Source organism: Equus caballus, chromosome 7 (genome assembly GCF_041296265.1).
Source record: "Equus caballus isolate H_3958 breed thoroughbred chromosome 7, TB-T2T, whole genome shotgun sequence".
In the NCBI taxonomy this organism is placed as follows: Eukaryota; Metazoa; Chordata; class Mammalia; order Perissodactyla; family Equidae; genus Equus; species Equus caballus.
In genome coordinates this window covers 22305106-22332940 of record NC_091690.1, presented here as the reverse complement: position 1 = coordinate 22332940, position 27835 = coordinate 22305106, and the positions used below count along the sequence as shown (strand labels likewise).

At 47.6% G+C, this 27835-nt stretch overlaps 1 protein-coding gene across 17 annotated transcripts in view; it reads right to left on the bottom strand.

Moving 5' to 3' along the window:
* Nucleotides 1-2405: 2405 nt before the first annotated feature.
* The window catches only part of TTC12 (tetratricopeptide repeat domain 12), a 50036-nt gene continuing 24606 nt past the window's right edge, over nt 2406-27835 (bottom strand). For 6 of the 17 annotated variants that reach the window (XM_005611573.4, XM_070272795.1, XM_070272788.1 and 3 more), the window contains 14 exons: nt 23803-23863; nt 23175-23363; nt 21920-21989; nt 20981-21069; nt 18503-18671; nt 12401-12493; nt 11334-11394; nt 10394-10531; nt 9801-9899; nt 9266-9334; nt 6579-6680; nt 5122-5221; nt 3722-3947; nt 2406-2569 (listed from right to left, as the gene is read on the bottom strand). In XM_005611573.4, the coding sequence (XP_005611630.3) occupies nt 2494-2569; nt 3722-3947; nt 5122-5221; nt 6579-6680; nt 9266-9334; nt 9801-9899; nt 10394-10531; nt 11334-11394; nt 12401-12493; nt 18503-18671; nt 20981-21069; nt 21920-21989; nt 23175-23363; nt 23803-23863 (1542 nt within the window). In that variant the 3' untranslated portion in view covers nt 2406-2493. Of the gene's footprint in view, nt 2570-2747; nt 2859-3162; nt 3328-3721; nt 3948-5121; nt 5222-6578; nt 6681-9265; nt 9335-9800; nt 9900-10393; nt 10532-11333; nt 11395-12400; nt 12494-18502; nt 18672-20980; nt 21070-21919; nt 21990-23174; nt 23364-23802; nt 23864-27835 lie in introns of those variants that run through there. The other 11 variants (XM_014741347.3, XM_070272785.1, XM_070272786.1 and 8 more) reach the window with 4 other exon arrangements.

Here is a 27835-nt window from a genome sequence, read left to right as displayed (position 1 = left end):
TTGGACATTCTAGGAGCCTTTGTCCTCACCACCCATCCAATATTTCTCACTGTCTTGCTGTGCCTTTGATCTAGTCTAAATCCCCATTGCACATGGACTCGTCCATTCTTACATGGAAATTCATCTCGGCTGCAGAGAGATGAAGTCCGCATGTGCATGCCTATGTGTGGGCGGACTTGTGGCTTGAGGGGAAGTGAGGGATCTAAATGAGCAGATGGAGCTGATGAAGACTAAAAGGACAAATGTGAAGTTAGAGGCAGACATGTGACCAGAGGAGTGATGCTCAGGCTGAGCTGAATCGGCACATATGGTGGACGGCCACACTCACGTGGAGCAGCTCCTCTCAATCTACCGGTGTTGGGAGCCCAGCTCCAGAACTGGATAGACCTGAGGCTGTGGGGTAGGGGGAGCTGGCAGAGCAGGTCAGCCATCACTGCTCCCACTGCTTCGCGGGCACCCAAGGGCCTCTCCCCACCCCCTGCCAGGGCTGGGACCCAAAGCAGCCAGAGAAATCCAATCTTGGCTTCAGGGCAAAATCAGACCAAGGGGCAGAATGCCTCCAGGGAGAACTCATTCTTCATTTTGCCTTTGAAATTGAGATCAAATTAGAGGTGTTGTTAAAAAAAAAAAAAAAAAAGTCATCCAGCAGGCTTCAGATCCCAGAAGCCGAGAGCTTCAGGGGCTCCGCAGCAGCACTGGGAGCTGTCCAAGGTTCCGGTCAGCTGGAGGTCCTGCTGTTACCCATGCCTCCTTTCCAGGGCACTCAGGAAGGGTGGGGCCTGCAGCCCCTGGGGCTTGAGGACAAAAGAACTAATGACACCCTGATGAATGTGTAGGTGGAGAGGCAGTCTTTGGAACCAACAGGCTTTCCTGATTCTGAACTGAGAACAAGCAGCAAGTGACAGCAAGCATCTGTTGGGGAGGGGACTTTGGGGCACTGCTCCCAGCACCTATGGCCCTTCCTGTGTCAGGGCTCCCAGCCCAACGCACACTGGGTTCTGCTGATGTAAGTGCAGCCTGGCCGCAGGCCCTAACAGGCCCCAGTCACACAGGTCTGGGTGAGAAGCACTGTCACCCAGCTGGTGAGCCCTGGGTGTGCTCAGAACCCCACCTCGCCCAGGCCTCCTACCTCTAGGAAGTAGTATGAGGAGGCAGGCCAACAGGTGGGTCTTGGGAAATCCTCAAATCCTCGTGTCTGCCGCCAGGCAGGCGCAGGAGACAGGGAGAGGCAAACAACAGCCGAATAATTGCTTGCCTTTGCTGTGATGCAGTGAGAACCTAGGAGGATGAGCAGATTGGCGAGGGTGGGAGAGGGCAGGGACTGAGTTCATGCTCATTTTGGGTCACCATTAAGTGAATGCCTTCTATTTTCCAATCACCTAAGCCAGGCAGTTCACATATGTTATATCCAAACCCAAGAACCCTGGAAATAGGGGTTGTTGCTCCCGTTTTACAGAGAGGAAACTGAGGCTCAGAGAAACTAGATGACCTTTCCCCAAGCCACATTTAGTAAGTGGGGGAGCAGGGTAGGATCATAATTCTTTGGAACTTTGGTCTGGGACTCTTGGCATTCACTATAACATGCAGGTCCTGCCTCCTAAAATGGTGAAGTGATTATACTGAGAAGTGGAAGAGGAGCGTCACTTACTGGACTTTTTGCTTCGGGACTTGGGTTCCAGCGGTGGCCCTACCAGTTTCAGAGTGGACGTGGAGCAGCTGTGAGGGAGAAGTGCCTTTTGGGGATGGGCTGAGAGTGCAAGGTGGGTTAGGGAAGTAAATAGGTCTGTACATGAGAGTTCAGTGCAGAAATGGATCCCCCTGCTTTGGCCCTTTAAACAGAACACAATCTAACCCATGGAACGGGGTGCTCACAGATCATTCGATGGGCCGGAGGAGGGAACCAGGTGGCGCTTCCAGGAACGATTCCCCGGACTGTACAGACCTCCCTGCCAGGGCAGTCGCCCCCCACACTGGACCCACTGAAATCAATAGCACGTGCCACAGTGGTGGGCCAGATCTCAGGAAGCTGCCTGCACCACTGATGCCCCCACAGCTGTCTCCTGGCACTCCAAAGCTGGGAAACAGATGCTGAAATGCTGCTGCTGGAAAACCTGACGTTTCCAGCATGTCACCAGCAGAGAACAGCAAAAGGGGCAGAAAGGGCATTAGGCTGGAGAATCTAGTGCCCATCTAGACCCATCGCTTACAGGCACTCTGGGAAACATGGCTTTTCGTTTGCTGGCATCCACCTCTGCAGAGCAGAAAGGGACATTAAAAAGAGGGCATGATGGATGCTGAGCAGCCCTGGGCAGCTCCTACCACAGTAGCCAGGCTGATGCCCACTCTCTTGTTGCCAACAAAAACCAACAGGCCAGCACCCTGAAAATCAATATTCGCTTCTGGAGTGGATATTTAAAAAGTCTTTATTAGCACAGGAACAGCCCATAACCCACAGCTGTGTGTTTGCAAAAATGTGCACAGATACCACGTCTCTTAAGAACCGCTGATGTGCTTCATTGTAGAGCTGAGAATTTCTATTCCGTGAAGCTCTCTCAGTTGGGCAGCAAACCTGTCATAATCAGAACACAAACTCCAGGACATCAATGCCATGGGGCCGACTTCTGGCGCCCAGAGCCAGCCCCCCTCAGGCAGGAGCTGGCTGGGAGAGGGGCGGCGGCTGTGGCACTGGGAACCCTAAAAATCACCGGGGGCGAAGCCCTCAGGGAGGCCCACAAAACACTGCGAACTCTCTCACTGTGAGAGACAGATGTGACAGGCTGATCCGATGGGACCTGGCTCTCCGGAACTCCCCAGCAGGTTGCCACTTTGAGCATATCCTAGCTAACGTGCCTTGCTTTCTGTGGAAGAAAGATTTTATTTATTCCTTCCATTTGAACCATCAGACAGAACTTGAAAGGGCCGGAGCTGTCAGCCAGGCCAAGCCTCTCCTTCTACAGAGGAGGAACCAGAGGCGTGCAGAGGTAAGAGAGGGAACCAGGCAGGCCAGAGCTCCTCCCTGTCCATGGCAGGCACCCCTCTTATATACCAGAGCTCCAGCCTCTGCCACGGGTGGGCAGCTTCCAGGAACACGGATGACTAGGTGTTTAAATGCACCAGAATGGGGCCAGAACAGAAGTTTGAGCTAAAACAGAAGCAACGTACACAGTTAAAGCGAAGCTCTCTTGCCCTGGCTTGTCAGGGGGTCTTAGACACGCCATTCTGCATCTTGCTTCAGCTTTCGTCCAGGACAAGAATATTAGCCTCACTGATGACTCTCCCATATGCTTAAGCCCAGGCAAAAAAATGAAGTGGGAGGTCTAACCGTTTCTGGAAAAGTAGAGGAGAGAGAAAGGAGGGAGAGAGAAGGGGAGATGGCGTGGGGGAGAAGAAGGATGAGCAGAAAGAGGAGGAGAGAAGGACAGAAGAGAATGAGGGAGTGGAATGGACAGAAGACAATGGCAGCAGAGTGCATGGAACAAATCCGTGCCAGATGAATGCCTTTGTTCTCCCTGGTTGGGGCCTGAGAGCTCCCAGTTTCCTCAGGGAAGGCTTCCTCCAGAGCAGCAGCTCCCGGGCCCAACACCTGCCCGCACCCAAGGCACCAGGGCTCCTAGTTTCCCCATGGAGCTCCGTGCGGCGGAGTCCCAGCCCCAGCCCAGTGCCTTGGCTTGGCTCACCCCACTCCTCTCTGGATGTGAGCGGCACAAGCCACCCCAGGTACCTTGGCTCAGCTGTGCACAGCTTCCCCAGAGCGATCCCTGCATTCAGCTGCACGGCCGTCTTCTGCGCATCTCCGCCTGCATGCTTCAGCAAGACCTGCACAATGTCTGTCTTCAGCAAGGAGGACGCAACGTGCGGCACCTCCATGCAGTTCCCCAAGCAGAGGGCCGCGTTGCCCACCAGAATCTCATCCTCTGAGCTGAGCAGCTTCATCAGAACACCGAACTCTACAGGGATGGAAGAGAACCAGCATCTTCCCTCAGGATCCCAAACAGAAGGCTGGCAATGGGACAGGAGGGCACAGGAGGTGTCAGTGGACTCTGAGCTTCTCCAGAAGCTCTGAGGAAGATGTATCACTCACTCATTCAGAAAACCTTTATTTAGCACTATGAAGCTGCTTGGCCCCTTGCTGCATCTCTGACGTATCTCAGGGGCCCAGAGCAGTGCCTGGCATGGCACAATTATTGCGAGAATGACAGCTATGCATCTGATAGGTCTGTCCTTTCTAAAGTCCCCATTCTTTTTTTTTTTTAGGAAGATTGGCCCTGAGCTAACATCTGCTGCCAATCCTCCTCTGTTTTTTTGCTGAGGAAGACTGGCCCTGAGCTAACATTCATGCTCATCTTCCTCTACTTTATATGTGGGACGCCTACCACAGCATGGCTTGCCAAGTGGTGCCATGTTCACACCCGGGATCCGAACCTGCGAACCCCGAGCCGCCAAAGCAGAACGTGTGCACTTAACCACTGCGCCAGCCCCTAAAGTCCCCATTATTAACCTCTATACTCCACCAGACAGCCCCAGAGGCGGCGGCCAGGGGCCTGCTCTCTATAGCTGCAGGGCAATGAACAGGGTCCGGAAGAAAGGCTCCTCCTTCTATGGGGGGACCCCTCAGTTCACTTCCTGTGTCGTCCCGAGGAGGTGTTGGGAGAACGTTAGCAGGCTGCCTCGGGGAACCCCTGCTGCGAATGACTGCGGCCAACTCAGTCACTAGAGCAAAGATAGGCTCAGACTCGGATATTTCCCTGTTCAGTGAAGGTTGAAGGCTCCCACGCTGCCCCAAGAAGGAAGAGAACCCGTGTTGAGTCAGTCTAAGCAGAAGGCTTTAGAAACCATTTCAGTGTTCTTGGTGAGAGGAGGGAGCTCCCGCCTTCGGCCCTGTTCTCTCTGAGCTGTTTCGCAGCTGAGTCTCCAGTGCGAGCATGCTACCTGTGAGCAGCTGAAGGTTAATTACACGCTTTCAGAGCCGGAGGGGAAATGACATCTTGCTCCATGAACACTGCTGAAGTCTGGGGCGAGGGCAGCAGCCTTGACTCACTCCTCATCTGCAGTTCCCTTTGCAGCTTCAAGGATGGATTAACCTCTGGGGTGTGGGCTCCATGAAATGAAACGAACACTTACTTTTATCCAGCCTGATCACTTCTTCTCGTGCTTCATGGTTACTGTTAGTGCAGACAGCTAGTGTCTTGACGGCATAACGTGATGCAGTCTGGCCTCCCGTCTAGATTTCAGGAAAAAATGAGAAAATAAAATCAATCCTATGATTGTTCTCGGCCAGAAATCACAGTGAGCAGCTGCGATTGTGCTAGTGGCTTCCTAAACTTCTAAAAGAGAGTTCCAATGAGGATGGCGAATGCTTCCTGGTGAGCAGGCCTGGTCCTTGCCGGGCCAGAGGGTCACTCACCTCCTCTCTGACACAGCCTGCACCTCCCATGTGAACGGAGGCCTGTCATGTACACCTGAGTCATTACCTGTGGAAGGCTTCATGAGTAAACGGCTGAGAAGAGAAGGATGCTGTCGACTGGCAGTCTACCGAAAAGGGAGGGAAGGCCCTCCCATGTCATTTCACCATTTGAGAATGAGGGCTGACTTGCTGAGGCTGTCAGGCTAACAGGGCTGCACAGAAACCATCATGAACCTACATCATTTTAAGAGGTGAAAACTGTCAAATCATAACCCTTAAGATCACCCATTGCGGGGTCTTTAAAACACACATGTGCAGGTATGCATGCAGAACGCACATGTGTTCGAATGTGTAATGCACATGTGTGTGCATGCAATCAGCAGCCTCTGGCCGGTTTGCGAGAATTGTGCAGAGTGAATGATGGTCATCATCCAAGTGCGGCCTAAACACAGACCCAGTGTCCTGCCCCTCAATATTGCCCCTGCCCCAGCAGCAGCCCCCCGATACAGCACGCTTCCTGGCCCCCCTCAGCCTGGGGTTTTATGACTATGTCTCCCTTGGGGTCGCCACACTAATGTAGGTGAGTGAACCTCACTGGGAACATACATCGCAGGCAGAAGCCAGAGATGGCAGCCTAATAAGTCACCTCCTCCTTTCAGGAGAATCTAGTTAACTATTGTACTGACTTGCTCAGATTCACTGCGCTTGGATCACAGGGAAAACCCAAACATCCTTTTGTCACATGGTGACTCTCTGCACCCCACATATCTCACAAATGGAGTTACAGCCAATATTCTCCAGATAACTGGACAGAGCATCGTGAGCAGGAAAACCTGAGCAAAATGAGGGGCCTGAGAAACCCTGTTGAAAGCCACTCAGACCACCTTTTTCAGGGACAAAGCCCATGCATTTTTAAGTTCAGCTTGAGCAGTAAGCCATTTTTGTGGATGTACCTAATGAACAACTCACTTATTCATTCAACAACCTTTCATCAATGTTCAGAGCACAGCCTGGGTGGACAGGCAGGAGAGAAGTCCCATTTAAGAAGTTTAAAACCCAGCAGAGATGAAGCAGCAGCACCTTAACTGAACAAAACCCTCCTGAATTCTGCTCCCCAAATAAAACACGACACTCCTGGAAACTCAAGAGGTTGTAACCAAGGAAGCGATTTTACCTTCAGGAATTTCATCATTTTCTTCACCACTCCTGCTCTTAGGGCCTCCTCAATGATTTTCAGAGAGGAAGAAAGGGTGCGGCTGAGAACGCCAGCAGCTCTCTGGGGGAAGCAGACAGTAAAGGTGGATTAAACCTTCTTCTCAGAAATGCTGACAACCTTTCAAAGTTAACACGCAGTTTGGAGAGGCAAAACCAATCATGAGTATTGGGAACAAAACATACACTGTGATTTTAAAGATACGTAATGGCCGAGGAATAGAGAGCAGGCTGTTCGTTTCCATAAAGCTGCTGTGTGGGCAATTCAAAGGGCTGAAGCCTTGTCCCTCGGCACACAGAGGCCCAGCTGGTCCCAGCCTCACACAGGACCAACCAGTTCCACTCTGGGAAGAAAGTCCTGCCCAGGAGCTCGGCCGTGCACGCACATCAGCGGGGGCCTTATTCCATGGTAGACCTGCACTGACTTTCTGCGTCGTTTAGCTTTTCTTTTGTCTTTTTGTTCTACTTTCTGGGAGACTTCATTTACTTTATTTTCCAGTGCTGCTTTGTTTTAAAACAGCAAGCTGTTACTGTTTTACGGCTATAATACTATCTTGAATTTTTCTGAGGATATAAATGATAGCTATTAATGTTTTTCTTCTGTTTCCCAAATCGTCTCTATTTCTTTCAGGTCAACTTTTCTGCTTATCTTGGTTTTTACCTATTTGTACACCTTTCCTGAAATGTCTGGTGACCCTTAGCTGCGTGGTCACATTTATGAGAAAAGCAATAAAAATGTGTTTCGGCATATGCTGTGTTTATGGGCAGTTTGTTGACTGACAGGTGGAGAGGTGGCACTTCCAAATACGAGAAAGCAAAAATCTTTTCTCTGGTCTTTCAATTCTTTTAGAGAAAAAGTGCTCAGATTTTAGGCCTAAGGGATAGATGCCTGGCTGCCAAATGCAATTCCCCATCTCTCGCTTGTGCCCTCTGTTGTACCTGGTGATTGATGTCTCAGTCTTCTCCAGATTACTGCAAGACGAACCGGCTACCTTCCCAGCTGTGTCCCTCTGTCTATACTCTACACTAAGGTTTCTTCGGCCCCACCTCGTTAACCGTCACTCCTGCCGCTGTTCTCCATCTTCCAGAAACTGGTTAAAACGACTTACCATTGGTGACCTCTTGCCTGTTCCCTTTTTCAGTGTGGGTTTCTACTGTTTTTCCCCCTAACGCCTTTTTCATTTTTTTTATGGATACTTTTTTTGATGAGGAAGAGTGATCCTGAGCTAACATCTGTTGCCAATCTTCCTCTTTTTTTTTCTCCCCAAAGCCCAAGTGCATAGTTATAGGTCATTGTAGTTCTTCTATATGGCACGCCGCCACAGCATGGCTTGATGAGTGGTGTGTAGGTCTGTATCCAGGATCCGAACTGGCGAACCCCAGGCTGCTGAAGCGGAGCACATGAACTGAACCACTAGGCCATGGGGCCGGCCCCTAGTTTCATTTTAATGAGGCCTCCAGAGAGAGAAGGGAAAAACGTGTGTATAATCATGTTATCAGTCTTGTTTCCCTAATCTGCTTCCTACAGCTAGAATGTCGCTACAGCTGACACTACAGATCTCTTTTCAGACCCAAGACAGTGGAGAGAGAGCCTTACTGAAGGACTGAATTCCCCTGCTGAAGCTGCTGCCCTGCTCAGCAGCAACCGTGGCACACGCATGGTCCTGGGAAAATCTGGCAAGAGAGTCCTTGAAGGGTTAGCGCAAAACTAGTGCAGGCCTCGCCTGAGGCTTAAACCACCCAGAAAAGCCCCCAAGTGCACAGGAACAGTGGTTTTCTACACAGTTGCAGGGGGTTCCAGGGAACCTACAACTGACCACACATTCCTGGAGCCCAGGTTAAAAACCTTGCGCTTTAATGTCTGAATTGACTTCAGGGAAGTTGTGGGCATGCTAGCCCCAAACAGGGTGCGGCAGATCTGCTCGGGACTTTTATTGCAACGCTGGAACCAGTCCCTGTCTACGATCCTCGAAGGGCTGGTTTCCCCACCTGCCCTGGATGGGACCCCAACTGTTCCTCCAGGCTTTAGGGCCCTGATCCGATAGGTGGAAAAGTTGGGGTGATTCCTAATGTGAGAGAAAAACACATCTTAGGATGATGGCAAATAGCCTCGTCTCCTGATGCACTGTGCTAAACACAGGCCTTTCCTAGTTTTCTTATCCAAATGCCAGAAACAGAAGTCAGAAAGCCATTCCAGCATCTCTCTCCAAGGGGGCTAGAACCACGATGCATAAACCGCCTCCAGGATCACTGGCTTCAAAAGAGGGGCCTGGCTTTGTTGATTATGGAAAAGGGATTCTAAAGAAAACCACCTGGCCTGAAATAGGATGAATCAGACAGCTTACACTGGATAAGCTGTTAAGTTCCGGACCATACAGAATAGGGATTCTTAACTCGGGTTCCTGGACTCTAGGGGGTCTACAGATGAGCACTGGGTGGGGTCCCCAAATCCCCTGAAACTGTAGGCACATTTGGTATTTATGTGCTTATGGGCGCCTTTTGAGGAGTATGTCTGCCCCCTACCTCAGAAAGGCAGCAGATTCTCAGAGCTGTGGTGACTTCGAAAGGGTAAGAAGTATTCATAGTAAAACAAAACAAAAGGACAACAACGAAGGGAGCTGTTTCTGGATTTCCCTGGGAGAAGCTTACTGTCAGGATTCCTCCATCCTGGCTGTTCAGCAGAGACATGCACCTCCTGCTCACCTCCATGGCCCAAACCTACAGCGGTGGGGAAAGGGAAGAGATGTGAAGGTTCTGGTAATCTGAAGCTCTATGGAGCTCCTTCTGAGCACTCAAATAGAAATGACCACAGCACCTCGCAACTTCACTCACAACACCTTCTCCCATTGCTCTCATTTCTTCCCGTGTCCGTCTCCCCTGACTACGTGGCAATACTTTCAAAGCAGGGGCCACTTTTATCTGACTTTGTAAATGCAGAACCTAGCACCATGCTCAGCTCCTCCTGGACACTCAGTCAGTTTTCTGGATGAAGGCCCGACTGAGTGACTCGTCCCTCTCTCAGCGGAGCAAAGCGACAGAGCATCCATCCAGCTCTGCCCATTCCCCCTGCCAGGGTTCGAGTCCCTGTGCTTCTCTTCTCTTTGTGAAAATGAGAACAGTTCTATGCAACAGAATGTGTTTAGGCTGTCCCAGGGTTCCAGGTAGGGAGAAAAGGATGCCATACCTCAGAGACAAAGGGGGATTGAAGACACAAGTTCATCATGAGTCCTAGGAGTGTATACATGACCTCTCTGAACAGGTCCACATCCTCCTCACACCTGGCCTGTGGAGACAAAACATGCTAATCAATGGCCTTTCTTCCTTGCAGCCTTTCACAGTCATCTGTTCCACTTGGCAATGGTCTCAGCATTACTCACACTCCCTAAATTGCCAATGTCATTAACCTAAGTGATGTTGGAAGATCAGAGACCAGTTCTACGAGTTAGCATTAACACAGGAGACTTGCAAGGAATCTCTGGTGACTCTGCCACAGGACTGGCTCAGCCTGGTCCTGTGTTTAAACTGAAGAGTGAGCTGCTAAAATGGGTGGTCAAGCCAACTCCACCAGAAAACCCTTCAAATCACTCCAGAGTGGAGGAGACTTGATCTGGAAGGCTCCTTAAGGCCAGAAGCCCATAAAATCTATGGTTACAGAAGGGGTAGGCCACTGGCTCCAGCATCCTCAAACAGAATTTTTGGAAAAGCCAGATAATTAAGAAGAAGCCAATGCCCCCAAAGCAGATAAAAGACCAACTTTGAATAGAAAAGCTAAAATACCATGAGGCCCAAGCAGGCATCCCCAAATTCTTCAGAGGCAGACATCTGTCTCCGTATGGCAGCCTCAGCACTGAGGTTTCCCATGAGGGCAATACACTGGCAGAGAGCTGAGGTGTTGGTTACCTTGGGATCTCGCTTCTAAAATCAAGAGAGAAAGCGAATCAAGAGAAAGTGAATCTGCAGAGTGCAGGCAAATGATGCCAGAGTAATCCTTAGGGGCATCCCTCACTCACCAAAATGCCTGGGAACCAGAGAGCATAATGTCACTTGGGGGCATCAGTGGGGTCACAGAGGCAACAGGCTGGAGGCACATAGAGGGGTAGACCCCAAAGCCCCTTGGCCTGGAATAGGGAGGCCTAGGGCTTAACCCCAGTGACTCCACCAACAGCTGGGAGAACTCGGGCAAGTCCTGCCTCTTCTCAGAGCTTCCATTTCCACATCTGTGAAATTTGGGGGTGTGGATATGCTCTCTCAGGTCCCCTGAAACTTCTATGGCTCACTGAAGGGTCTAGCCACGGTATGCTCTCCCAGGAGAACTCCCCCGACCGCCTTGCTATTTTCTGCCTCATCAGCTCAAATCACCACACCTGCCCTCCTGATGGGGATAACTGCCATTCAGGGGACAGGGCTGCATGTGGTACTTAGGATGGGACTTAGGGTCAGAAGGGGACTGATGGAGACTGACAGACTCTCTCCGCCTCCACCTAAGATGCAGTCCACATCCAGCCTTTTCTCTCCTGCAACAAGCCCCGTCCACATGCCATCTCCACCTGTCCCGACTGTGGTTGTTTTAATAAGAATTGTGTAAATTCCAGCTGTGAATAAATGATTAATCAATCTGAGAGACAATAGGAGGTCTGGAGTGTTAATCGTGTTTAAATGGCTCTGTCATCCTCCCGAGAGCGTCTGTGACAGGTGATAGAAATGAGGGCTTGCTCACCAGAACGCCTGTGAGTGCCAGGAGAACACCTGGAAGGTTGGCCTCGAACCAGACTTGGAATCTGTTGAGGAAGCATCAGCCATGACTTATTTCCACATGGCACAAACGATAACATAAACACAGTGTCCTGGGTAATGGAACTGACAGTCGCAAACTCTGGGCCCATGGGGTTTGCAGCATGCATGGATGACTCGTTGCGAACCAAAAGAAAGTGTCCCTGGGTATGTAATGTGGCTTTAATTTTCCTAACTCTGGAAAATTGCCTTTCGTGTTAAACCACAGATCTCAGATGGCAGCTTTCTTATGCAAAAATTGCTAGAATCCTTACGCTTCTGCCAAACTGCCTTATCCCACCCATGCTCTGAGTCTGTATGCTGTGTGCTATGCAAACAGGAAATACACTGCATTTATTGTCACAGCCGTGAGGAGGGCCCAGATGCACACACATCCCCACATGCCAGAGCAGCTATAACACATTCCCATCTCATGTTGATGGCCTCTCTATGAGCATAAGCAGCTCTCTCATTATCTGACCATTTCTAAGCAAGATGCCCTAGAGTTTGTGAGGAAATTAAAAAAAAAAACCAAGATGCACTTAAAAAAAAAAAACTTCAAGAATTATGAAAATCTAACACCTTTACTGTCCTTGCCAGTAGCTAAGAAGAAAATGTGGGGAGGGGTAGTTACCCATAATGCCACTGGCAGCCCAAGAGGAGGCTACATTTTACAGCACATTCTCTCTCAGTCACATTCACTCAATACACTTTTGCTAGGTAGTTCCTGTTACACACTGATTAAGGGGAGGAAGGTTCTCCAGTACATAGTAGGCTTGCCTACTGCAAGAGATACTGTTTTAACTACGTTATTGCTTCCAAACCCAGTGAGGACTGGGTCCCCCTGTACCCAAGGGTCTGGAATAGGAGTGGACGCCCACAGCCCCCTGGAAGGCGCAGCCCGCCTGCTCAGTGCATCTCATGATGCTCAGTTGGCCTACCCTCTCTGTATACTGCACATTTTTAAAAATCAGACCGTTCAACAAAGGTGGAATTTCCAGAAATCAAAATTACCTTTCTTCCAGAGCCAAGTCTGTCAGCAGTCTCATGGCCGAGTCGGCCTTCTTATCTGAGAAGTCAAGAAATGACAGCAGGGCTTCCAACAATCTGCAAAAATCAATAACAACCTCAGAGTGGGCTGTCCTCCAACCAACAGCATCCACAACAAGGAGACCGGGAAGGAGTCAGCGTCTGGGTGAAACAAGCTGAAAGGGTGGCCTTGCCATCTCCTCCTAGGGAGCCCAGCTGCTTGTCTACCCCAAAGAGAGGGACACTCTCCTACGGGTACGGATCTACTACTTAATGTGAATTCCCAGCGGGTTGAACAGTTTTAACAAAGTTCATTGGTTATCAGACAGCAACTTGGAAGGAATCTCTGGTGCCTCTGCCATATGACCCTGGCTCAGCCAAGTTCTATCACATAAATGACATCTAAATGACATGCTTACTAATCTGCTGATGACTAAGTGGAGGGCCCCCTAATGAGGCTGGGATGCAATAAAGATTCAACAAGATTTTCACAGGCTGCTGAATATATCAGATGAAACTTAATAGGGCTAAACTCAAAACCCTTCACTTAGAGCTGGAAATTCTGTATAAGTAACAGAATTGGGTGAGCTGGTTTATAACTGACTCATATGCAAAGATTTAAGGGTTTTTAGTCAATTACAAACCCAGTATGAGTAAACAGCCTGGTGTGGCTGACAAAAAAAGCTAATGCAATCTCAGGCTGCCCTAACGACTGATGGGCACAGAGTGGTGGAAGGAGTCACCTGTCTGTCCAGCAAACCCACACTCAGCACCTACAGTATGGTAAGGGCTGTGCTCAGTACTAGGATGCAGCACTGAGCTTCTGGTCTCCGACAGTGGCACGTATGTGGTAGGCAACAGGTTAGAAACAGACATATGAAAGTGGGCACAGGGCCGGCCCGGTGGTGCAGCAGTTAAGTGCGCATATTTTGCTTCAGTGGCCCGGGGTTCGTGGGTTCAGATCCCGGGTGTGGACATGGTACCACTTGGCAAGCCATGCTGTGGCAGGCATCCCAAGTACAAAGTAGAGGAAGATGGGCATGGATATGAGCTCAGGGCCAGTTTTCCTCAGCAAAAAGAGGAGGATTGGCAGCAGATGTTAGCTCAGGGCTAATCTTCCTCAAAAAAAAACAAGTGGGCACAGAGTCTACTTCATGGGAAGTGGGGGAGAAATATGGAGAAAAGGAAGGCTTCAAAGAGTGGACAACATTTCAGTTGTCACTTGAAAGTGTAGCCTATTGTTCATTCAATCAGTGATACTTACTGTGTCCTGACTATGTGTCAGGCAATGGGGTAGGTTCTGGGGCCACAACAATGAAACAAGACAATGTCCCAGCTCCAAGAAGCTCGCAGGCCAGTGTCAGGCACACGGGGACAGGAGCAGAGCATCTCAGGCAGAGCACACAGCAGTTACAAAGACAATGAGGCATAAAATAACAGGGACACACTCGGGGCCTGCTAGCGTTGCTTACAGTTAGTACCTAGGGCCTGAGGGGAGGACAGGGAGCAGGGAGTCTAGGGAGCTGGACCGAGCCTGGGTCACGGTGGACTCTCTATGGCCTGCTGGAAAGCTTGTACTTTATCCTGTGGGTCTATGCTTCCCTGTGTGGTTGGTAGAGGACTTGCTCGGTGGCGGTGTACAGAGGGCGGGAGGAGAAGGCAGATTCTTGAGCCCCTCTGGGTCTCTGAGTGGGAGGAGGTTCCAGGAGGCTGCATTTTAACAAAGTCCCCACGTGATTCCTAGGCACTATATTTCTCAGTAGTTGGGTAACTAGTATTATACACAGTAGAGAGTCGTTTCAGCATTTTAAGTAGAAAAATAACAGGACGAATGTGCATTTTAGACAAATTCCTTTGGTGGTAGGGCAGAGGCTGGATTGACGCAGGTAGTATGGGAGGCAGGGAGCACTGGGATTGTCCAGACAATAACTGAGGCAGGGGCAGAGTAAGACGTACAGTCGAGAAGAAAGAGGTGCTGACAATGACCTAGAGGGAATGACTGGAGACACTGGAGGAGAGCCAGAAGGAAATGAACCCGGGAGATGCTGAGGAGGTAGAACCGCCAATATACCATCTTCTTACAGATGGGGAGAGAGAGCCATCCAGGAGGGCTTTCAGGATTCTGGCTGAGGCAACTGTGTGGATGGAAATGCCGCCTAGGAAGACAGGAAATTCAGGTAGAGGGTCCGGTTTGAAGAATCACTTTTGATTTATTAAGTTTATGATACCTGCCACATTGAGATGGAGATGTCCATTGGCAGAAGGATGTTTTCTTCTAGGGCTCAAGAGAGACTTACATGTGACAATTAAGGCCACAGATGAGAAGAGGGCCAAGGGTAGAATATTGGGGTCTCTGACTTGGAAGGCTGACAGCATAAGGCAGGCTCACAAAGGAAACCACGCGGGTAGGAGGAGGGTCAGGAAGGATGATGTCCTGAGAGCCACAGTTGCGGAGTTTCATGAAGAGCACAGTGATCCCTAAGACCAAATGCCACAGCGCAGTAACAAACGAAGACAGAAAAGAGTCCATCAGATTAGGAAGTTAGCAGTATGGGCTCCAGTCACGCACATCTCTGTTACTAGATTTATTTAGCTGCTTGTTCTAGGAGTGGTCTCAAAGTCAAATTACCTAAGGAATGGTCAAGACACCAGGATGCTTAACCTGGAAAAGATGAGTCTTCAGACACCTCAAGCATTGGAAAGTGGGAGATCTGATGCCTTCTGTAGGCTTCCAATAGACCCAACCGAGGCCTCAACGTAGGGAGTCACGGAACAGGGTGGGCAGTCCGTGTTCAGTGGAGGGAGATAATTTTCTAACAATCAGAACCGTCCCAGAAGGGGATGGACTGCCCTGGGAGGTGGGATTCTCATCCTTTCCCTAGCTGGGGAAAGCCCCCCAGTCTATAAGCTGTTATAGTACCCACCCCAATCAAATGGAGAAAAATATAATGAAAACGCTGGAATCTTCCCTGGAGGGCATCATGCATAGGCCGGACTGTGATACCCCAGAGGGAACATCAGTGCTGAGTGGGGCTGGACTGAGGTCTAAGGTCCCGGGTAACTCCAAGCGCTGCAAACCCCCGACCTCCTCAGAAGCGTGCTCTAGTGCTCCTGCCGTCAGAAACCATTCCTTTCACAGTGAGTTCAGTACACGAAGGTGGTTAACTTCCACTCATTGAAACCTGGTTCCTTCGGTCTTGAAGATGAATGCTAACGAGCCTGAAGAGCACAGAAGAGGAGCTGGCAGTCTAAGATCTTCTTGGTTTTTGTCCTGGGAAACATAAACAACCGGGCTTCTTCTCCATGTGACAAAATGCACATCCTAACTGGACTAAAGGGGATGAGACCCCAGAGGAAACGGTGTCCTTCACTACTCTCTCTCATCGCCTTTTTTGGTGGCAGATTTTCTGCTCTGCTGAGAAGCAGCTGTCCCTGTAGATGGACCACAGGTCAGACAATGGTCTCTGTAACCAATAAATGCACTTTCCCCTCCACTTAGGACCCTGAGTGATAGACTTAGAAGAGAGAAAATGATTACGAAAGTTATTACTGAGTCCATACTCCGTGTCAGGCATGACACCAGGGGCTTTCTTTACTATGGCAGACGCTGTTTGCTGGCGAACCCCACAGACACCCTGCTACCCACCGTCTATCCTGCCCGACTCTACTACAGAAGCTGGGATCATTTTCCCCACCAGGGGTGGCATATGACACAATTCTAACCAAAGAAAGAAAAGCAGTAGCTTCTCTCTCTCTCTCTCTTTTTTTTTTTTTTTTTGATGAAGATTAGCCCTGAGCTAACATCTGTTGCCAATCCTCCTCTTTTTGCTGAGGAAGACTGGCCCTGAGCTAACATCCGTGCCCATCTTCCTCTACTTTATAGGTGGGTCGCCTGCCACAGCAGCATGGCTTGACAAGCAGTGTGCAGGTCTGCACCCAGGATCCAAATGGGTGAACCCCGAGCTGCCAAAGTGGAACATGCAAACTTAACCACTGTGCCACTGTGCCGGCTTCAGCAGTAGCTTCTCTTGACAAAAGGGACAGACCCGGCTGGTGCTAACCTGTCTTAAAGAGGGCTGTGATGCTTGGAGTTGCAGCAGCCTTGTGTGACGACAAGAGAAAGACCAAGAGAAGGAAAGAGACCTTGACCCTAACATCTTTAAGCCACTGAACCAGCTGTTGCTGTCTTTAGTCTTTTTTGTTATGTGAGAGCAATGAGACCAGCTTTTTTGGTCAAGCATTCTGTAAAATGCAGTAGAAAAAAATTTTAACTGGCATACATGCATCCCCCCTATTCAGCTTCATCATAAGTCTGTGATACACATGAGACACCAGGCTCATCAAGGCTAAGCGACTGTCCTGGGTCATATAAGTAGAAAGAGACAAACAGAGGATTTGAGCTCATGACCGCTTGAATCTAAAAACCTAGCGCTTTCCATAAAGTGATACTGGCCCTCATTTGGCTCCTGTCAATGTACAACAGTCCCTTTAACTTCTCATACAGGAAAGAGTATTTTGGGAGGAAGGTGATATGAGAGCTTCTCTGTGAGGGTCATGGGACCCGTGTGCAGCCCTGTCCTGCCTCAAGCCATCTCATTTCATTTCAGAGAACACATTCCATCTCTCTCCGGTTTAAGTGGAGATAGACATGAATGAGAAGAGTGGGCATAACGGTAATAGCTGGGGTTTCTTTGACTGTCTAAAGAGAGCAGGCGGGACCACACGAGTTGATCATAAACGCCACTCTCCAAGACACTGGAAAAACTCAAATTGAAACTCAAGCAATTCAAAGATAGCTTGGGGGGTAAAAGCTTATGATAACAATAGCTACTTTACTCAAAGAGACCAAAATCAAATGAAAAAACATAGAATGAACGTATTGAGGAAATGACTGCAGAGTCATGTGAAATGTGAAGCGGGCTTTTGAGGATTTAACTCTGCTAACGATCCATCAGCCTGTGTGGGCTGAGCTTCAGGGGGTTGCCAAGGCCTTTCCTGTGAGCCATGGGGGCTGTGACCAGCCGAGAGTAGGGGTGAGCCACAGCCAAGGCTTAACAGCCACCCCATCCTCAGTACACAGTGGACCTCCTCGCCTCCGTGGGACAGGTGCCAGAGTTCTCACCTTGGCCGGGAAAGATCTGACAGGGTTTCAGATTTGGCTGCTTTTCTCAGTGGAAACAGAGAGAGGGAGCTGGGGGTCAAGGCCTGGGAGACAGCTTGGCGAGATTCCCTCAGTTACTTGCTGCAGTTTCTCCTGCCCCATCTGTGAAATGGGGTGGTAACACTTTATCTTGCCTACCTCCCAGGCTAAGAAGAGATAAAAGGAGACAATAGTGAAAAGAGTTAGAAGCCAACTTCTGTTTTTAGATTATGTATGAAGCATTTATAAAGCAAGTTATAATCACTGCTACTATTTCTGTTAGGTTGAACCACGTGAAATTGCCAACATGCAACCTTTCTGATATAAAAATGACAATTTCACATGTTCAAACCAATAGTCTTTAGACTGAAAAGCACTCGGCAGGATCACTGTGGTTCAGTAATTTTTTAATAAAGTCTCCTTAGAAGAGAGGCATACTTTATTCCTATTGCCTTAAGCCTTAGAAAGATCTACCTGCAGTAGGATTTGAAAAGTATTTTATTTATTTATACTGTACCTTGCCCCAGAAAGGGTTAAGGACATGCAAAATCAGAGAGTATGACCTCAAACAGGAATGAACGAAGACAAGTAAGAGCAGGAACAGGGGAGAGCCAGAACTGAGGCCAAAAGGGCAGAAGCAAATGACTTATTTAAGGCTGGGTTCCAGATCTGGATTTGGAAGGGCTGCCATTTACACCACCTGCAGTATCTGTGAGGTGGAAACAAGGTCAGGAGAAGTGAACCTGTCCACAGCACGAAGGCAGACAAGAGTTGGTCCGGGAGGTCCTCATGAGGGAGGGTCCCTTTCAAAGGCTCTCCGGTCTTTGATCCTTAATAAAGTCTGATGGCATTTCTCACGTGAGAGGTGTGGGAAGGGAGACAGGGAAGTCTTGCCTCGGCAGGTGACATCTGAGGGGCTGTGGGAAGCCCTGCCGGCAGAGCCTTACCGCGTCAGGTCGAGGTGGCTGATGATCAGGCTCCGTCCGTTCTCAGTCTCAGCGAGCTGCAGCAGCAGGGCCAGGCTCTGCTGCCGGATGGTCAGGACACTGGAGGCCAAGAGGGAGGGCAGCAGCCCACCCGTGCCGGGGTGCACCACAAGCAGACGCTGGTTTTCCTCTGCAAAACACAGGGATTGTCTGCCTGGTGCACAACACGACAGCGATTAAACCAGGTCTGTCTCCCACCATCCCTATGGGAAACCCACTCTCCACTCATTTGAGAAGTGGGATTATGAAGCGTAAGAGCAGGGGCTCTAGAACCAGACTGCCAGGTCTGTGACCAGATGAACGACCTAAGCTGAGTTGTTAACCCCTGTCTCCTCAGCTTCCTCATCAGTGAAGTGATGAAGGTGACCAGCCTAACCGAGCTATTGTGATGATTAAATGAGTCAATTCATGATCACGCTTAGAACAGGGCCTGGCACACACATTGGCTAGTATCATGATTCTTGTCAAAGGCTCTGGTGTGTGGTATCTGGAAATGAGAGGAAATGGAAAGAGATCGGCTTAATTGTGGAATATCTTTAGACCACCAAGTTTCATATAAGGGCCAGAGCAACCACTTGAGTTCTTTCTAGAAAACCAAAATATCACATGAGAACATTCATTAATAAAGCATGCCCCTTCCTAGACCATAAGCTATGTCCAAGGTGGTGGCACTGCATTCCCCGCTTTCGGTTCCTTTTCTAACCAGGTACATGAATTTGTTTGAGAGCAGCCACAGTACCGGCTGGAGGATGAGGCTCAGCTACGAAACAGGGCAGAGTCTGTTTAGTTTATATAGTTTTTCTTACACTGGAAAAGTAGCTCATTGTAAACAATTCAAATAACACAGAAGGAGCATAAAGCTGAAAATGAAAGTCCCTTCTCTCGTACCCCCTCCAGGTAAGCCCATTTCCTACAGAAGCTATTATTCACTCCTCGTAAGAATAGCGTTACAAAATAGGATAACTCCTACCCTGTAACCTGCTTCCCTTGCCCGCTCAACAACACATCACAGACATAGTTCCATTTCCTTACTTTTAAGCATCCCCTTGTCCTTTTTAAAAACTGCTTCATATTTATTGAGTTGGATGTACCAAGATTTCATTGATCTGAGACGGAGCATTTACATCAAAGGCTGTGTCTGACAGTATTTCTTCAGATGTTAAAGAAAAATGTGACCCCCTAGGTTCATAGAAACCAAAGGAGGATGCAGGCTGAGGAAGTCAGGCTGCGGTGGGGAGGGGCTAGGTCCCACTTACCAAGCCCTCCCTCCCTCCCCCTCCTGTAGGGGGATTTGCAAAAACACTGCTTGAGCTGTGCAGAATCCTACAGAGCAGCAGGGCACCTTGCTAATATTGGTCTGAGCATAATGCTCCTCAGGAAAGAGGCCCCCTGATTCTCTCGTTTTCTAGAATTTAAGATGATTCCGTCACTCTACTAAACCAAGAGAAAAAATTATATTATCTCCTAGTCAGCATTTTATAGTTTACAAACTGCATTCACAAGTTCTAATGCTGACTTACCACAGGAGCCCTGTGGAAAGGAGACACAGCTATCATTATTCCCATTTTCAGTGTTTTGTGTCCTTTTCCTATCAAAACACAATTTTTTTTGATTGGCACCTGAGCTAACATCTGCTGCCAACCTTTTTTTTCTTCTTCTCCCCAAAGCCCCCCAGTACATAGTTGTATATTCTAGTTGTAGGTCCTTCTGGTTGTGCTATGTAAGATGCCACTTCAGCATGGCCTTACACGTGGTTCTAGGTCTGTGCCCAGGAGCCAAACTGGCAAAACCCTGGGCCACTGAAGCAGAGAGCGCGAATTTAACCACTCGGCCATGGGGCCAGCCCCAACACAATTTTTTTTAAATGCAGGAAATACTTAAAATTTTTGGTTACATTGAGGTCACAAAAGAGATAAGAAAGATCAGACAAAAATTTAATGAACCCCAGAAGATGCTAATATGTAAAAAGGTAAGAGTTAACAAGGTAAACAAAATCCTTATAGAATTTTACTGTTCCAAGGTTACACTAATCAGTGTCACAAGGTGCCAGCAGGCATGATCGTAAACCTTGTGATTCTGAAATAGGCGATCAGCAGAAAGGAACAATATTTACAGGCAGACAGGAAAGGAAAACTCTGTCTACCCCGCTACCAACACACGAGCAGAGGTCGTGAGTCTGAACAGAGCAGGGCGAGTGCCCAGTGATGAGACCACTCATTCTGCTGACCGGGACCTTCGCCACAGTGGAGGCGGCTGTGAGGGTGCTGGAAACACGAGTGCAGTGCAGGCCTTGCTTCTGATCCATATGCTTTTTCGGGGGAAAAGTCTAGACATCAACCGTCCAGGGCCTGGCCTTAGGTGGGAACCATCATGCCCGACTGGGCAGTGCCTGCATTAACAGCGCATTAGCCACGATTAACGGTGATGACTCAGGCTTACCGTTCCCAGCGCACACTGCCTGCCAGAGCCTGAGAACAGACACACAGACTGTCTCTTCCACTGCATCTTTTCCTGCTGTGGAAAAGCACCTAGAACAGATAAGGGAGAACAATATTAAACTAGAAGTTAGTCTTGATCTTTTTTCCAGTTGGTTTATTTCAACTCCAGACTCCTAAAATGCGGGTTTAAGAAAATATCTTAATAATCCAGAGCTGCGGGTCACCAGGACCAATGGACTACTAAGCCCTGAACTGAGAGCTCCAGGACAACGATGCAGGCCCAGGAGGTCAGGGCTGCACGGAGGGAGGGCGGTGAGCCAGGGGCCATGGGCGATGGCCGCACCAGGACCAATGAACTGTGGTGGGCCAGCAGACGGCTGAGCATTCATGGTCCTCCTCTCATGTGCAAACACGTGCTGGTGACTGCACCCCACATCAGTGTCCTAAGCCTCAGGAATTGCACCATCACAATTAAAATACAAAATAAGGTAAAAATAAATTTAGCAAACCACCTCCTAGCATATGGGTCTTTCTTCAGATGAAATTATAAACGGGATCAGCCAGGACCCAGTTGATCTCATTTCCTGATATGATTAACAAATTCCAAAAGAGGAAAAGAACAAATAGCAATCCTGCAAAAACTGTGGGAAACCAGCAAGAATGGTCATTTCTTTGACTTTGAAGTGCTTGGAGGAACCCCGGGAAGTTCTGCTGACCTTTTGTCTCCCTGAAGTTGGTAACTGTGGGATAACTCAAGCTGCCTGAGGCTCAAAGCTCAAGGGGTGTTCACCTAGCAGCTCTGCCCTCTTCGAGGGGCCACAGTACTGACTGAAGGTGATACTATCCAGGGAAGCCACTGCCTCTGCCATTAGCGTCTGATTTCATGAGAAATGGTCCTTTCCTTGCTGTGATGCTGGGCTGTCTTTACAAACATCCCTACCTTCTTATGACCTCATTCTCACTGATGATACTGAATCCATTATGTGTTCTGAATAAAGTTCGTTCTGTGCCTGAAAAGAATTCAGAGAAAACCACATCAGACTCCTGAACTGTCTGGCCGACGTTTGGCTGTAACAGGGCCAGCCGATAATGAGAAACCCAATATGGAATGTCAAGGTCACCAAATTAACAGGTTGGGCAGAAACAAATACCTTTACATTCTGAAACCTACAGCTGTCATCAGCCACTCAGTGCCACAGGGATAGAGACATGCTGTTTGGAGAAGGATCGCTGAGCCCAGGGGGTTCTATGGGTCATCTGACAACTCATCATTTCACAATCTTTAGAGAGTCTCCAAGAGCCACTTAACCTCTGGGAGGAACTGGCATATCCATCTGTTCTTATATATTTATTTCGAAGCTGTTTCCAGGCTCTACAGAGGAAGCTATAATCTCCAAGAAGCTACCAAAGGGGAAGTTTGAGCACCCTCCATTGTATGCTAAAGGGACATCAAGGACTCCATCTATTTGTACAAACATTCTGCCACTGAGTAACAAAAAACGGTGTAAGCCCTGGTGTCAATGTTTACAAGAACTGACAAAGGAGAAGAGTCTGACTCTCCTTAGCAGGGGCAGAGCTCATGTTTGCTCTGAAACTACACACAAGCACACGTCCTAAGCAGCCATTAAGTGTAAGTGAGGTGAACCTTACAGTTTATCCTACAAAATTCTGTCTTCTATTCCTCTATGGTTGGGTGGAGATTTGTGGGGGTGGGACAGGGTGTCTGGGTGTATATGGGGTATGTGTGGGATGGGTGAGCATGTGTGAAGGGTGAATCATGTGTATGCATGATATAAGTATATATGGTGTATGTGTCGTGTCTGCATGGCATTTGTATGTGTGTGTGGTTTATGTGATATAAGTAGATACGACGTGAATGCTCACTGTGTGTGTATGTGTGTGTGATGTAAGCATATATGGAATGAATGCATACTATGCGTATTTGTGTTTTGTGTTATATTGTCTGTGTGGTGTTGACTGCATGTGTGTTGAGTGCATGCATGCTCTGAGGAGAGGATGGAGCTGGGGTGGGGTATAACTCTTACGCACGCCCTTTAGCATCCACATTTTAGTAGATGTTCCATCAATATTTGTGGAAGGCGGGGGAAGGGATCCTTTGCCTCATTGGGCAGACCTCTATGCTCTGTCCCTTTACAACAACAGTATTCATGAAATCACACGCCTCTCTGGCTTACAGTCCTTCATCATTTCCGTCAGGATTTCAACTCCCCCTGCATAGAACAAGGGCATCTGATCAGGCTTGGAAAGAGTCTCCAGGAGATTCTTGGTTGTCACGGCTGTGCTCCTCCCTGAATCCAGCAATTCATGGGCTTCCTTCTCCTGAAGGTCTGCTTTCTCCCGAAGATCTACCTGATTCAGGTAATCTAGTAAAACAAGAAGGGAAGAAACACAAAACCCCAACAAGCAGCATTACCCACAAGAAGCAACCGCTTTTGAGGATGGGAGGTTGAGAGGCATAAAGCATGAAAATAATTCTAACTCGTCTTCGGTAAGGAAAATTCTAGGAACAGTATACAGTCTATACCCAGAATCTTAAACCATCTTCGGGATTCAAGGACATTATTCCCTGTCTACAAGGCCCTGAGGAAGGATGGTGTACAAAAGGAGGAAGGCACATATTAGAGTGGGAGAACAGAGGGACGAGGGGCAGGGCAGCCTGTTAACATGGAGGCTGTGACTGTGTAGGCAAGGCACGGCTGTGCTCTGTGGCCAAGTGCAGAGCAGGTATGGAAGGCACCCTAAGGCCAGAGCACAAAGGGGAGGTGGAATTCAAAGGAAGGACACCAGCAGGAACATTCTCACCTTTCACCTGTGTTTGCAGCTGGGGGTTTATTTCTAAGATCTTCTGATAACACTCTCTAGCCTGGAAAAAAGAAACAAGACCTTGAAGAGTGGTCAGGGCGTAAAAGTGATTATAAGAAAGACACTGGGTACCATAGGGCTTGACTTCCTCATTATTTTCTCCCAGCCTTCTCCTGCTCCCAGAGTAGGAGAAAGGCATGGGGAACACAGCGTGAATTTGACATTTTGTTTAGGCTTCTCTGGTTCTGTGGGGCAACAGATATTATTTCAAAATTTATTTTAAAAAATAGTGTTGTCAGATACAGCCTGTGATGGAAAATATTCAGTCCTAAATTCTTGTGGATCATGTCTGGCTAGGATAGGAATAATCATTAGGTAAATGCAAAATTCAGATATGATATTTGCACTGAGAAAGAACAGGAGGCTACCTGTCAGATATGCCCAAAGGGAGTATGGAAATAAATGAAGCTAGAGACATTATTGACAGAGACTTGGGCACAGGAAAGGAGGACTGCCTATTTAAATGTACAGGGCTGCAGAGAGAGCCAGAAAGGGGTCCACTCCTGACCATGTAAGAGTCTCCTAGAAAACCTGAGAGTGGGGGGGCTCTCACTGAGGAAATTGTTAGACAGAAAGTTTCTGGAAAAAGAAAGATTCTAGTTCTTGGGGCATGATGCTGGGTTTAGGGCAGTATTGTCCTCAGGGATATCAAGAACTGCCCAGCGCATAACGCCACCAGTCACTGAGAGACAAAGCTCAGAAAAAAACAGTTCTGAGATATCTCGGAAGCTCAAGGCTCATCTAGAAGATTAGGACGAAGAAATGAACTGAAGAAGAAACATCCCATTAAAACAGAATATCGTCACAGGATAGAAGTATATACATCAAACATGGTGACTGCTCTAGACTGAATGTTTGCGTCCTCCCCCAAATTCATATGTTGAAACCTAACCCCCAGTGCGATGGTCTTTGGAGGTGGGGCCTCTGGGAAGTGATTAAGTCATGACAGTGGAGACGTCATGAATGTGGTTAGCACCCTAATAAAAGAGACTCCAGTGAGCTCTCTCACCCCCTCTGGCTGTGTATGAACTAGGAAGTGGGCCCTCACCAGACACCAAATCTGCCTGTCCTCCAGAACTGTGAGAAATAAACATTTCTTGTTTAAGCCACCCGGTCTGTGGTATTTTGTTCCAGCAGCCCAAAAGGACTAAGCCAGTGACCCTGTATCCAACTTCTTCTTCTTTTTTTTTTAAAGATTTTATTTTTTCCCTTTTTCTCCCCAAAGCCCCCCGGTACATAGTTGTATATTCTTAGGTGTGGGTCCTTCTAGTTGTGGCATGTGGGACGCTGCCTCAGCGTGGTTTATGAGCAGTGCCATGTTCGCGCCCAGGCTTCGAACCAACGAAACACTGGACTGCCTGGAGCGGAATGGGCGAACTTAACCACTCAGCCACGGGGCCAGCCCCTCCAACTTCTTTTTAACCCTAGATCCAATCTATCAGCAATTCTTGTTAGCTTCACTGTCAGTATATATCCAGAATCCCATCACTTCTCACCACCTCCACTGTCACCAACCTGGTCCAAGCCATCATCACTTCTCACTTGGATAATATGTTATAATAGCCTTCTAACTGGTTCTCTGTTCTTCTCTTATCATGCCAAAATATATTCTTGATACAGCAGTGATCCTTTAAAACATGAGTCAGATCATTTCATTCCTTTACTCGAAACCCTCCAATGGCTCCTGGCTCACTCAAAGTAAAAGCCAATGTCCTACCACAAGCCTATAAGGTCCTAGGGGATCAGCCTTCACACACCCCCAACACCTGTCTGACCTCATTTCCTATCACTCTCCTGTTTGCTTGCTCCAATCTAGCTATCCCTGTAACTGGACCACTCCTCCATTATATATTTACGTGCCTTACTCACTTAACTCCCTCTCTTCCTTCAGAGAAGCCTTCCTTGACCACTCTATATAAAACCAATCTCACCTCCACCACTTCCTGATTTAGTTTTCACAATAACACTATTACCGCCCAACATAATACACATCTACTTCCAGCCACTCCTACCCCAAGAATTGAGTTCCAGCAAGTCAAAGATTTTGTCTTATTCACTGATGTATTCCTGTTGCCTAGGACAGTGCTGGAACAATTCTTTATTGCTTCTCTATTACCTGACCTTATTACCATAAGCCTGTATTACTTTTACAATTAAAATCCAACAAAGAAAAGAATTTTCAAAAAAACGTACAATAGGAGGCAATTTCTTTTAAATATATAATATCTTGTAAATGGAAAGGCATCCCACGTTCATGGATTAGAAGACTTAATATTGTTAAGACGACAATACTCCCCAAATTGATCTACAGATTCAATACAATTCCCATCAAAATTCCATCTGGCTTCCTTGCAGAAACTGACAAATTGACTCTAAAATTTGTATGGTAATTCAAGGGACCCAGATTAGCTAAAACATTCTTGAAAAGGCAGAGCAAAGTTGGAAGACTCATGCTTCCCAACTTCAAAATTTACTACAAAGCTATAGCAATTAAGACTGTGGTATATGCACAAGAACAGACATATAGATCAATGGAATAAAATTAAGAGTCCAAAAATAAACTCATGCATTTATGATCAATTGACTTTTGATAAGAGTGCCAAAATCATTCAATGGGAGACAGAATAGTCATTTCAACAAATGGTGCTGGGCCAACTGGATATCCACATGCAAAAGAATGAAGTTGGATCCCTTCCTCACACCATATACAAAACTTAACTCAAAGTGGATGAGAAATCTAAATGTAAGAGCTAAAACCATAAAACACTTAGAAGAAAACAAAGGGGTAAATCTTAGATTAGGCAATGGTTTCTTAGATATGACACTAAGAACATAAGAAACCAAAGAAAAAAATAGGCAATTTAGACTTCATCGAAATTAAAAATTTTTGTGCTATAAAGAACACCATCAAGAAAGTGAAAAGACAACATGGAGAGTGGGGGAAAGTATTTGCAAATCATTGATCTGATAAGGGACTTGTAGCCAGAATATATAAAGTACTCTTACTCAATATAAAAAGACAAATAACCTAATTTAAAAAATGAGTAAAGAATCTCAAGAGACATTTCTCCAAAAAAGATATACAAATGGCCAATAAACACATAAAAAGATGCTCAATATCATTAGCCATCAGGGAAATGCAAATCAAAACAACAACGATATACCACTTCCCACCCACTAGGATGGCTATAATCAAAAATACAAATAACAAGTATTGTCCAGGATATGGGGCAATTGGAACCCTCATACACAGCTGGTGGGAATGTAAAATGGTGCAGCCACTTTGGAAAACAGTCTGGCAGTTCGTCCAAAGCTTAAACATAGAGTTACCACACATCCCAGCAGTTCTACTCCTAAGTATAAAGTCAAGAGGACTGTAAACAGATGTCCATACAAAAATTTGTATACGAATGTTCAAAACAGCCAAAAGTGGAAACAACCCAAATATTCATCAACCAATGAATAGATAAATAGACCATGGTATATCCATATGATGGAATATTATTCAGCAATAAAAGGAATGAAGTATCAATACATACTACAACACAGATAAAACTTGCAAACAAGTTGAGTAAAAGAAGCCAGTCACAAAAGACCACATATTGTATAACTCTATTTATATGAAAAGTCTAGAACAGGCAAATGTATAAAGACAGGAGTAGATTAGTGCTTGCCTAGCATCGAGGTGGTGGTGGAGGGAAGGAGAGTGACTGCTAATGGGTAAAGGGTTGTTTGTGGAGGTGACAAAAATCTTCCAAAATTGACTGTTGTACTGGTTGTGACACTCTGAATACACTAAAGACCACTGAATTATATACTTTCCATAGGTCAATTGTTTGGTATGTGAATTATACCTCAATAAAGGGGCTATTAACAATATACATCTCAGCATGTATATACATCTTCATGACTACTTTTTGGGTGATAAGATTACAAGTGAATCTTGTTTTCATCTTTTTGCTGATGTCTCTTC